This window comes from Hydra vulgaris, chromosome 14, assembly GCF_038396675.1.
Source record: "Hydra vulgaris chromosome 14, alternate assembly HydraT2T_AEP".
Taxonomy (NCBI): domain Eukaryota; kingdom Metazoa; phylum Cnidaria; class Hydrozoa; order Anthoathecata; family Hydridae; genus Hydra; species Hydra vulgaris.
Genome location: NC_088933.1, coordinates 20,626,448 through 20,640,470, shown reverse-complemented (window position 1 = coordinate 20,640,470; position 14,023 = coordinate 20,626,448). Strand labels below are relative to the sequence as shown.

The 14,023-nt window shown below is 24.2% G+C and overlaps 1 protein-coding gene across 2 annotated transcripts in view; it reads right to left on the bottom strand.

Moving 5' to 3' along the window:
- Positions 1–14,023, bottom strand: part of LOC100204193 (glucose-6-phosphate 1-dehydrogenase) — a 43,070-nt gene that overhangs the window by 18,105 nt on the left and 10,942 nt on the right. For both annotated transcript variants that reach the window (XM_065818178.1, XM_065818179.1), the window contains exons 3-7: positions 6,601–6,709; positions 6,208–6,434; positions 5,934–6,092; positions 4,078–4,203; positions 3,855–3,948 (exon numbers count right to left, since the gene is read on the bottom strand). In XM_065818178.1, the coding sequence (XP_065674250.1) occupies positions 3,855–3,948; positions 4,078–4,203; positions 5,934–6,092; positions 6,208–6,434; positions 6,601–6,709 (715 nt within the window). The remainder of the gene's footprint in view (positions 1–3,854; positions 3,949–4,077; positions 4,204–5,933; positions 6,093–6,207; positions 6,435–6,600; positions 6,710–14,023) is intronic.

Sequence of the window (14,023 nt, the reverse complement as noted above, 5' to 3'; positions counted from 1 at the left end):
TATTGAATTGAAATGATCACTGGAAATATGAGTGTTAAATAATCAAGTTACAAAGTTGGTCCCCTTAATCATTCTCATTGGTTAACATTAGCAAAACGGTTGATGTCTTTATATGTCCGAGTACTAGTTCCTGATTCTGAATTAACTATTTTGCTATTAAAAGTTACACAACGCTACATCAATTATATATTTTATAATTAACCAAATCAAGCTCCAAGGAAAAGAGATGCAAGATATTTGCTTGGCAAACTTAAGGTTCAATACCTTTCGCCTACTTTCTAAGAATATTTTGTACTCAATGTTAAAGTCAGAGGAAATATATAAGGTCAATAGCAATGCAGACATTACTTGATATTAGAAATCGTATAAAAGATGGCCAAACTATAAACAGAATCAATAAAATTCCAGAAATTAGATAAACCAGCAACAACTCAAGATTTTACTGATGAAGAGATTGTAGAAAAGTTATTGTTGTAGAAAAAATTGACCTCCCAGATCTTCCTTCACATTCACAGAGTGTTGAGAGATCTGTACAACTTGTTTCCGTGGCTTCTTACAGTTTTTGGAAAGGAAGCACGTCATAACTGTATTTTAGCAAAAATTCTAAGCAGAAAGCATAGAAAGAGATGTCTAAATGTTATTACGGTGAGACATGATATTTTTATTTAAAAACTAATTTATTGCTACTTGTACATGTAAAAATAAAATTTAATAAAAATGTATAAAAAATTTTGAGTTAGTCATTACCTTGTGTGGTTGAACATTGTTAAAATAATTTCTAAATAAATAAGATCTTATTTTTAATGCAATTTTTTTAATGGAATTTTGTATTTACATCATTTCAATTTTTGAAATTTATTTCAAAGGTTTTTAATAATTATTTTAATAAAATTTAAATTATTGGGTAAATTTAAATTATCTAGAATAATTAGGATAGTTTTCTATTTTACAAATATTCTAATATATTACCCAGGCGTCGGCAACTTATTTTAAATAGAGAGGTTTTTCCTAAAATAATTGAAACTAATCTTTCTTAAATAATTTAAAAAAAAGAGCTGCAGGATTTCAGTTTTAGTATGTTTTAAATATAGTTTAAAATCAAAATATTATGTAACTTGGACAGACTGGAGAATTTAAATAACTGAGTAGCATAAGACTCGCAATCTGCTTGTTGCTGACCCCTGATATAACCATTAAACAAATTTTCTACATTTTAAATTTGTATATTTGTATAAAATCCGGACCAGAATTTACAAAAGAATTTTGTTTAAGTATTAATACCTAACTTAGAAAAAATAAATATTTTTGATTTAGAGTATTTTATTTTGTTTTTCTATATTTTTCAGTAACTGTCAGTCTTTTTGCTTTTTATTTATTTTATTTTATATATAAATTAGTTGGGTCCTAAATTCATAATACAATGCTGCAGTAAATGTAGTGCAGAAAGCTTTAGGACCTCACTTCAAAGCTAAAACCGCTAATAAAGAAACTTCTTGGAAAAACACATTTTAATTTCATAAAATTTTCCAAGATGTGTTTTTGGACTGTTTAGAAAATATCTCCATAGTTGTAATTGGACCTGCCCTACTGTACACTCCTTGCATGTTTTACATATTTAAGGTTATTATCAATAGTATTTTAATAATAAAAATCTCATCAAAATTACTGCTATACCACTGAGCTACTGAAGATGTGTCAATTGAAATAATAAATTAACTTTAAAATTTTATATACTAATGCCATAGTTAAATACTTTAAGATGAGTACTCTAAGTAATCACAACTATATTTCATAGAATTTATAAAAGAAATATTTAAAAACCCCTATACTTTCTCAAAAAAAAACAAGAAAACCCAAGTAGAAAAAATAAATTTAAATAAAATACAATTGAATCAATTTTTATTAACAGAGATGTAATATGCAAAATGTAAAAAACAATATATAATATTCAAATGTAAAAAATCCATTTATATAAAGTTATGTGCAAAAATTTGCTGGTGAAAACGTCAGTACTGCATATTTAAGAATCGTGTATGTATAATATGAGAAAACTTTTAAAATTTTCTAACAATTAAAAGTCTTTTTGCTGAAACTGTTTTGTTTTGAAATTTTGTACTTTAGATTAAAAAACAAAAAAATTATTTTTGTATCCAGACAGAGGATTTGAACCTTTGAAGACACTTACCTTATCACTCTGAGTTGTTGCTTAAGTCAAGAAATTAAAAAAATTCTATAAAAATTGAACGATATAATTACAAACTCCTCCTGCTCCCCTCTTTTGTGTTGTTTACTAAAACTTACATCATAATTTAACAATCTGCCAAAACCGGTATTAAAAATAGCTTAATTAAAAGATTTTGTTGAGAGTTTATTGGAGAAAATTGCTACAAAAAAAGTCAAACAGATAGTTAACTTATTTGGCTCAACCAGCTCCTTTTAACCCATTTTCCAGGTCCTTTTTTTGCTTTTTGAATTAGGGAAATAATAAAAAATAATTTTATTTCTTAAAATAGGAAAATTTTAAATTTATACTTCTTTTGAAATAAATAAACGTAGTGAAAGTGTTAATAAGCTCTAAGTATGTGGACAAAGTGCGCATATTATTTTTTTTACTCTAAGAGCAACTTTAAATGAATTCTTTTTCTACTGTTTACTAAAAAAAAATGAAGTAAATAAGTATAGAAAAGGTCCGTATGGAATATACTTACCAAGACTTGTATTTTAATTGGTATCTTAATAAAAAAATTAAATGTTCTGATTAATCAATATTATCTCTAAAAACGCTTGTTTTCATTCATCTATTTAAAAATACTTGCTTTCATTCATCTATTTAGTATACCATTTTATTAGTATTGTCTATTACCAAATAATGTCTAGTATTAATATTATCAAATATTTTCACTAATTATTCATCAATAACTTCATATCAAGTTAAAAATAAAAAATTCTAAAATACATTATTTAAATTTTCTTTAAAATTAAAAACTAACGTATTATTCAAAAGAACGAATGAAAATTAGTCGATTAAAGATTTTTTTTATATGAATGAACATTGCATTGCAAAATTTTGCAAAGTAATGTATAGGTTTCATTTATTAAACCTTGTTTGTTTGTCTTAATTTTATTTCTGATATTGCAAATAAATTTAATTAGTTAACACTACATCTCAGAAATAGAAACAATATTGGTTAACCATTCTATATATATTATTGCATTGTTAGTGTATTGTAGTAAGTTTTTAAATTCTATACTTTTTTGGGAGCAGTTATGAAACAAAAGCATTTGTTCAAAACTGCTCCCAAAAAAGGTAATTCAATTTACTAGATTATTATAAATTAGAGCAAAAGTAAATTTGAGTAATAAAACTATTGCAATTGTATATCATTAACAACTGAATTATGAAGTTATTTTAAATTTTTAGGTTGTTATAAGCATTATTTATGCAGATTTCTTACAAAAAGAACCATATTATTTAGTTACAAAGTTTAAAAAGATGAGAAGTTTTCATCTCATTGTGAGCTTAAATAAACAAGGCTTCTGTGCTAAGAAGTTAAAACCAAAATAGGTATTTATCATAATGAACAAGGCTTCAGTACTTGAATTTGTTTATATTTTAAAAAAAAGGTATTGGTCTTGAATGATTCAGGAAAAGTTGTTTTACTTTTTTTGATAATAGGGAGATATTAATTATCAGTGAGATATTAATGAGGATTTTTCTTTTCTTATAGTGAAGTTACATTTCATTATGTTTTTTTCTAGAAACAATAATGTAACTAGTTTAGTTATTACTTAAATTTTTTCCTAAAAAAACTTAGTCAAATATTTAATGATATAAAAAAGATTTTTAATTATACTTTTTCATCTCTTATATCATCAGCATTTTTTGAAGCAGGCTTTTCCATTGCTGTAAGACACAGTACTTGCATAATATGATTCTGCATTATGTCTCTAAAAAAATATATAGATGCACATTCTCTAATTCATAAAAAACAACCTTGCGTTTCTACTTTGTAGGAAACAACTTTTTTTTAATTAATTTTTAATTAATTTAAATTAATTAAAATAAAAATATTTTACCTAATAACTCCATATTCATCATAGTAACCCCCTCGCCTGTATGTACCAATATCTTCTTTAAAAGTGATATGAACACATTGAATATTGTCCCGATTCCAAACAGGACCAAAGATTCTGTTTGCAAACCTGATAAATAAGAAATATTACTATTATTTAATCAGTTTATAATTATACAATTCAAAATTAAATCTGTGACATTATCTATATCAAGCATTCCCGGAAAGTGCGTGCGGTCGCACACCTTGTTTGTCCACATTTAAAGTAATTTTTTTAGACACACTAAAAACGGCAGTTCGGATCTTTTAACTTATAAAGCGTTTCAATAATTTGCAGCAAAAAGCTAAACTTCAGTTTAGCTTTTTGCCAATCAAGTTTTAATTAAATAAACTAGAAAAATTAATAATTAAAAAAAAAAATTTTATATAAAATTTTTACGGTCCTCTTTTTAGCTACTGAATTTGATACAAGTTGATGAAAAAAATTTTCATCATTTCTTTTATAACAATTTAACAACAATTAAAAGTTTTGATAATTTATTCACAATTTTTATCAGTTTGTATAATTAAGAAACTAATTTGCTATGTACACTAGAACTATAAGAAATATTGTTATTTTTTTTTCTTTCATTTATTCGTTTTGTATGTCTTTTAACTTTTAAAAATGTTTTTGCTATATTTGAAGTTTTTTCTCAATACTTATATAATAGGAAAATAAGAAAATAAATTGCTATTTATTTGTAAAATATATTATTTGATTAATAAATTTTGTAATGACAGAATAAATTAAATAAAAGAATTACATGGTTCCTTTTATAATTGTATTTACCACATTTAATGGATGTCTGAAATTGTTTCTTTAATATTGCCCAATTTCCAACGGTAATACGAATTACTAGCGGTAATGAACATAATGATTTTTCTGTTTGAAAAAATGTATTTAAATAGGCTCCTAAAAATTTCATTAAAAATGTTCAGTAAATTAACAATGCACTAGCCCATACTTTTGGAGCATTGTTGATAACAATAGTTGATCAGGAAATAAACTATCAGGTTTATATGCACAACTTGGATAATCCAACAAAAGTGCAGATTATTTCAATGGGGGTAATGAAAACAGCCAAATATTTTATATTTAAATATTAGTAATTAATGAATTTTTATTTTTTTACATGAAAAACTTGTTTTAAAAAAAAAAAGTTATTTTTACAAATAAATAGCAATTAGTTTTCTCACTTTTCTGTGCATTGAAACAGTAAAGTTTAGCAAAAACATTTGAAAAACAAATTTAAAAATTGTCCATGTTTCTAGTCCAAATAATAAGGTATTTCCTTATTATACTTACTGAAAAACGTCACAAAAAAATTGTATATCAAAAAATGTTTTTATTTTTGTGATATTCTTATCTGCTTTCTTCCTCAACTTGTGTCAATTTTGGCAGCGGAAAATAACAAATGGTCTAAAAATAAGAAAACAAAAACAGTGAAACACTTAGGTATATTATTTTTTTGACAAGATTTTTCTTTTTTTAATATATATATATAAATTTTTTTTTAAAGCTTATTTTGTTTAGATTTTCTACTTTATATAGTCTTCGTTTCCTTTCTTTAAGTATTGCTGTTTTATTCTCTCTAGTTTTTTATAGCTTTTGCCATAAATTCCTAAAATGCAAACTATGTAAAAATGTGGTCAAGTTGTCTAAAAAAATTACTTTAGGCGTGGATGAACAAGGCGTGTGAACACATGCGCTTCCCGGGAGGGCTTGTATATAGTTATTTAATATCTATATAAGTGTAAACCATAATTAAACTGATGAGGTAAATAACCTTCTTAAGTCATACAAAGTTACAAGTTACTCACCTTAGTACCATTATATTCTGGACCATCTCTTTACCTAGGTAATGATCAATTCTATATATTTGTTCTTCTTTAAAGCACATAGATAAGTGTTTTGAAAGTACTGATGATGATTCAGAATCTTTACCAAAGGGTTTTTCAACTACAATACGAGTCCATCCACTGCGAGCAAAATGATTCATGAAATTTCACATGATTAGGTATAAATTTAGGTATAAAATTTAGGTATAAAAATTTACTATAAAATTATTAAAACATGAAAGTTAAAACATGAAACCTTTTGCTTTGACAATAATCTTTGATCATTTGTGTAACAATTATGAATACAGATGGTGGCAATGCTAAGTAGAAAATTCTGTCTGATTTCTCAATATGCTCAGCCTCTTCTAACTTTTTAATTTCTTCATCTAATTTAATAAAATCTTCAGCTTCAGTATAAGAACCAGAGAAATAGTGATTAACATGAAAAAATTCTTCTAACTTGGATCGCTGATCATCATTAACCTTCATTTAAAAAAATTAATTTGTTTGAAAAGTTATATTGCAAAAATTAAAGATAATAAAACAAAAGGAGACAGGTGCCTTTTTCAAACATCCATTGGAATTTGAAAAAAACAGGAAATTTTCTGTGACCTTTCTTTATATTTTCTAATAATATATTAAAAATCACCTTCATAAATGGCTCAGCTTGACTACGAATATCGGCTACAGATAATTTTGAACGTGCATAACCTACAAAGTTTGTATGTGTGGGTAACCAATCATGACGATATAATTCCCTGAACAGATTTTTTATTTATTTCATTTTTATAAAACAAATCAAAATAATAAAAAGTCATACAAAAAAACACATATAATGTTTATTATATCCAAAATTTAAAACTACAACTAAAAATTATTCAATTTTATAACAAATTGGCATATTTAAATAAAAGTGTTATGAAAAACAAGTTTTATTTATTTTATAAATTTTCATTGCAAACAACAATAATTTGAAAGTACTTTTTATCTAATAAAACTAGAACATTGTTTTTTTAACCTTAAGACCCTGGTCCATTTTTTTTGACTTGTTATCCCATAAGGTCTATTTTTATTCCATATTTAAATAGATTAATAAAAATATAAACAAAAACCACTATAATTATAGTTTGCAAGTTTTGGCAAAATATACATAAAATTTCAAGCAACAAACATCTTTATTGACACTAAGAAGTTATGTGATCACTTAGAAAGTCATGTGGCACTAAGAAGTTATGTGAAGTCCTAAACTAAACATCAGATAACTTAGGGAAGCACATCAGAACAACCACTTGCTGTCTCTGCATGCTATAAAAACTTTTATTTGTCTAGCATTTTCCCCCGCACTTCAACCTTTAGGAACTCTCTTCCATCTTAACGTTTTCCTGACTCATACAACCTTCAACTCCTTAAGTCTTCTGTTAACAGTTTCCTTGCTCTATAACTCTATTCTTTTTTTCTGGTAACTATAAACTTAATAGTGGTTGCTTGCAGCCTTGTTGGGAGTGAATCGGAATAATAAAAAAAACAACTTGGGAAACTATCTTTAATGGTGTTGTATCACTCTGTGTGATACATTTAAAAACACAGTGCAACCATACACAATCAAGAAAGTTGTCTCATAAAATTTTTAGTCTAAAACATATAACTATTATTATTATTTCAATGATGGATATTGTTGCAACATACACCTAAAGTTCATCAAACACCACATAAACCCATACATAAGAGCACTTCTTTTTTGCGTGTTAATTTTTTATTGTTTTTTCTGAATTTTACAAAATGCACATACTTATTTGTGTATCTGACAATACTGCTAATATTATCTGTTAAAAATATTTTTAGAACTGAAGTGCACAATAGTGCATCTCAGGAACTTTATATCATTATCTGAAGAAAAAAGGAAAATAAATTATTTATGCAACTGTCAACATTAGAATTATCTTATGCACATATTTTTGCAGAAGTTGAAGGCTAACTACTACAACTGGTCAGTTACTATTAAAATTAACTTTAACTTTGAAATCATCCAAGGAAACATTTTTACTTAGTTCTTGCTAAATAAATTTAAGACCAGAAGAGTCCATGCAAATAGTCTAAGATTTTAAAGGAAATCTCCTTGTTTTTTTTATTATATACAAGTTTAGACTTGATTTTGTAAAGCATGGACATTTTTAAATGTTGCATTTTATCCTTAATAGCATAGAAAACATTAAAATCATTCACAAATCTTAAAGTTAATCTTTGATGGTTCAACATACAAAATTAGCAATTTCAAAGTGAAAAGATTTATTTTTTTTAGTTTCTCTACATGGTTGGCTCCTTAAATTTTTGAAATTTACTGATAAGATTCAAATCAGTAAAGAATTATGAAGACCTAAAAATGTTTCCAACTGTAACTTAAAAAAATCTACACTTATCTACACTTTAAACCACCTGAATCAATACCATTAAAATACCCTAATACCCTAAAATAAAAAATATATAAAAGAATCAAAATTAAAAAATAAAAACAGTACAAAACATTAACAAAATAAAAATAAACACATATGCATTTAAAAATTTTTTTTTATAAAATGATGATTATTTTTGGAATATTTTTATAAAATTTCACTTCTTTTGAGACCCAACATGATATACTTTTAAAGAACTTTTTTTTTAATAATATTATGGACATGTCTGATGTATAAGGGACTTGAGGTACCCCTAAAAATATATAAAGGTGGGAGCAAACATTTTAAAAAAAAGTTGTTTTTTGGAACACCCTAATATATATATATACATATATATATATATATATACATATATATATATATATATACATATATATATATATATATATACATATATATATATACATATATATATATATATACATATATATATATATACATATATATATATATACATATATATATATACATATATATATATATATATATATATACATATATATATATATATACATATATATATATATATATATACATATATATATATATATATATATATATATATACATATATATATATATATATATATATATATATATATATATATATATATATATATATATATACACACACACATATATATATACATATATATATATATATATATATATATATATATATATATATATATATACATATATATATATATATACATATATATATATATACATATATATATATATACATATATATATATATACATATATATATATATATATATACATATATATATATACATATATATATATATACATATATATATACATATATATATATATATATATATATATATATATATATATATATATATATATATATATATATATATATATGTATATATAAATATATATATCAACTCTCGAAATTAGGGTCGGCATTCGGCAATACCGACCTAACTGCCAACCTCAAAGTGTTTGAGGTCGGCAAAAAATTGCCGACCTCATTTCAATGTTTTATGGTATAACATTTGTATCAAATTTTTTTTGCCCACCTCTAAAAGATTGAGGTCGGCAAATTATTGGCGACCACAATTTTCCTAATTCTGAGGGTTGATATATATATATATATATATATATATATATATATATATATATATGTATATATATATGTATATATGTATATATAGGCTTCAGCAGGAATGGCAGGCTATAGCCCGAGCTTCCTGCCAAAGTAATGATGATGTAATTTTTTTAAATTGTTTGTTTTACTAGTTAAAAAACAAAACTATTTCATTCAAAAAATTATGAAAAAAATAATTTTTGAATATCCTGATGTAAAAATAAAAAATAAAAATCGAACAAGTTATTTCAAACAGCTATAACTGTTCCATATTATTCTGTGTTATGTTAAAAGTTAAATAACTAGTATGTAATAAGCAGGCAAAATATGTATGTGTTGCAAAAGAATTTAACATAATAGCTGGACTATTTTGTTTTCAGTATTCTTTGGATGAAATGGGAAACCGCTGAATCAAGTGAAGGTGAAGAAACTGCATTCAATTATGAAATTGAAGACATTTTAGGCTAATTTATTTAAAATGAATATTTATAAATAATTTACAACTATACATATTCCTTTTGTATGATAAAAATAATACTACATGATTTCTTCATATTTTATTTTCGTTTTTATACATTTGCTATATTTAATGCACTTAAATATATTTTACAGCAATAAACCTGATATATAAAACAATACTGCATTTAATACCCTTTCATTGGTTTTAATCATAAAAAAATGTAAAAAAAGATTTGTTTTTTTTTTAAATTTATATAACACTTTTTTTTATGCAAGCCTATATTATATAAAAAGAATATATTTAAGAAGTATATATACAAGAATCTTAAAAAATCTATTTGTACTAAGTCTCTTAGAAATTAAAAATTAGATAACCTCAAATTTTAACTCACATATCACATCAATATGACATATAATTTCTCCTAATTTTCAAAAAATATATAAAATCAATTACGAGATCATAAAAAAGTATGATTGTAAATTGAACAGAAATAATAGTAATGATTAAAATTTTATTCTAAACAAATAAAAAACAATTGAATTGGTGAGAAGAAGAACAGTACTAGTCCATTTTTTGTTATTTGCACTTTTTTTACATAATTTCATTTAACTTATGTCGATCTCTCTATGTACTCAAAAAAATAATACTAGTCCATCTTTTTTTCATTATTTTTCTGCCATAAAGTAAATTCAAACTATAACTGTTTAAAAATTAAGCATTGATTATCTCGAAATGAAAATATTGGACTAGTACAGTTCTTCTTTTCATTAATTCAATTGTAAAAAAATAGAACTCTTTGGTTCAAAGTTTATTTAAAAAAAGATTTCAATATAATTGTCACTACATCTTTATAGCTTAGAGATATCACGGTTAAATTTTTAAAATTTAATTTACAAAGCACAAGAAAAATGAATTAACTAAAGAAGCGCAATAAAAAATGTTATATTTTATTCCAATTATTTTAATAAGACAATGAATTAATACTTGAAAAGATTTTGCAAAATTGCTACGTTCATTGCAAAATTTTTTAAGCAAACATCAAGATACTTGAATAAATAAACGTGATGGCTGCGAAGGTTATTTTTCTGCCATTTTTTGCGTTGCTTTCAAATTATTGGTTTGACTATATCTGGAATAAACTCAACAAAAATCCGATTATACAACTGATAAAACTGGAGAATAAAAATTCTGAATAAAAATCGAGAAACAAAACAAAAACATAATAACAAAAACTCACTAAGTAGAGCGGACACTAATAACTCTGAGCAAAAGATAAAAACTGCAATGTAACTTCAAAAAACTATTATCTCAACAGTCCAAGTATCCAATAATTTGAAGTTTAATTACCAAAGTCTTTTTAAATGATTTGTCACCCTCCTTCTTGTTAATAAAGTGATTGTAGAAATTTTTATATACAATGACATTTTCATTCACAAAGAAGAAGAAAAATGAATGAACTTTTATAATATTATAATTAAGATTGTTCTTTTTTATAAAACAACTATATGATGCATAACAGTTCATTATACATTGTTGTTTTCTTAGAGCGATTGATTATATTTTAACATTTAATTATTGTTTTTTATTTATTATTTAAGTAATTAATAAATTATTAAATAAAAAATTAAATATAAAAAATTATTTAAAAAAAAAAGTTATGTTTTTTTTTTTTTTGCAAGTCATTTTTCATTTATTATTATAATTTAAATTTTTACTATACCTGGCATGAAGAATTAACAAAATAAAATTTCATCTAAACATAATAATTTTAATTTTTCATAGCCCACATAGCCGGCAAAGACGGGTTTAGACAGGCTGTTTATAGCTCGTGCACTCATTTACTCCTGCCGAAGCCTGTATATATATATATATATATATATATATATATATATATATATATATATATATATATATATATATATATATATATATATATATATATATATATATATTTATGTATGTATGTATGTATGTATGTATGTATGTATGTATGTATGTATGTATGTATGTATGTATGTGTATATATATATATCCCTACCTCATATTTGAAAGAAACCTTTATATAAAAAAGTCTCTTTTAACAACAATTTCGAGACTTCAACAATTAAGCTACATTCATGTTGTCTAAAGTACATTAAGTTTTATTGTTTTTAAAAAACCGTAATAATAATGACTAGAATGTTTTTTAAGTAATAGTGCTTTTGTTTTTGTTTATTAAAAACATATTTTTAAAACATGTGTGGAGTGTTGCTACATCGACTATTTTATAGCCTGCTGCTACAAGAAAGTGTTGCTACATCGACTATCTTATAGTCTGTTGCTACAAGGGAGTGCTGCTACATCGACTGAGGGTTTGGTTTGGGCAAGAAATCTATCATTTAAGAGAAAAAAAACTATTTAAGTTTTTAAACTTTTTCTGGTCTGGTTTATTAGCACTCTCTTTAAAACTACAGTTTATGGAAGAAACTTTTCGACTACCTTTTTAAAAAAACATTAAACTTAATTAGTTTCCTCAATTAAATTTATGCATTTTATTATAATCTAACCTTAATTATGTGTTTTGTGTGTGTGTGTGTGTGTGCGTGCGTGCGTGCGTGCGTGTGTGTGTGTGTGTGTGTGTGTGTGTGTGTGTGTGTGTGTGTGTATACACACACACACAAAGCCACAAAAAATCAATTAAAAGACTAGAATGTTTTTAAAAACATTCTAAATATTTATAGTTTATTTTTTTTAAAATAAAACATTCTGAATGTTTAACTTTTATTTTATTACTGTGTAACATGTGCAGAGTGTTGCTACATTGACTATCTTATAGCCAGCTGCTACAAGGAAGTGCTGCTACATTGACTGCAGGTTTGGTTGGGGCACGCAATCTATCAAATAATTAAAGAAAAAAATTTTTAAAAAAGAAAAGTTTTTTCGGTATTTTAAACACTTTTTAAAAAAAATCTAAAACTGACCTGACCAATTAAAATTTAAAAAAACCTAAAAATGACCTGATACTCAGAATGTTTTTAAAAACAAACAAAAAAGAGTGTGTGAATGTGTATATATATATATAGCCTTCCTGGGAATCGCGTGCGGTCGCATGCCTTGTTTGTCCAAGTTTAAAGTACTTTTTTTAGACAAACTGATCACAGCAGTTTGTATCTTTTTAACTTATAAAGCGTTTCAATAATTTGCAGCAAAAAGCTAAACTTATCTGCTAAGAAAAAATAAAACAATCCTAAAAAAAGGAAACAAAATTGTAACGAAATATCAAGTTTAATTAAATAAACTACAAAATTTAATAATAAAAAAAATATACTTTTTTTAATAAAAATTTTTAACACAACTTATATTCTTTTTTTAGAGTCGTTGTTGAAAAAAACATCTTTTATTACAATTTAACAACGATTAAAATTTTGATATGCAACTTATTCACGATTTTTATCAGTTCGTATAATTAAGAAACTAACTTGCTATGTATGTTAGAACTATAAGAAGTTTTGTTAATTTTTTTTCCTTACATTTATTTATTTAATACATTTATTCGTTATTACATCTTTTCGCTTTAAAAAGGTTTTTGCTATATTTGACGTTTTTTCTTAATACTTATATAATAAGAAAATAAGAAAATAAATTGTTATTTATTTGTAAAAAATATTATTTCAAGGGTACAAGGGTATATAGTCGGCAACTGGACTATTAAAACATTTATTAAATTTTGACACTAAAATAATTTTTTTTATTACAATAACAATATATTGTTATGGTATTACAAAGACGATTTACAATACAATATTTATTGTTATTGTAGTGGGTCATTACAATAGATTTTTTTTCAGATATTGTTATTGTTTTATAAAGATGAATTGCAATACAATATTTATTGTTATTGTATTACAGAATTATAATAGTTGTAAATCACAAGTATTGTTATTGTTTCTAAATTAAGTTAATACAATAATTATTGTTACTGTTATTGTTTTCATTACAATTACAATAGTCCTAACCCTAATTATGAACATAATGATTGTGCTGTTTAAAAAAATGTATTTAAA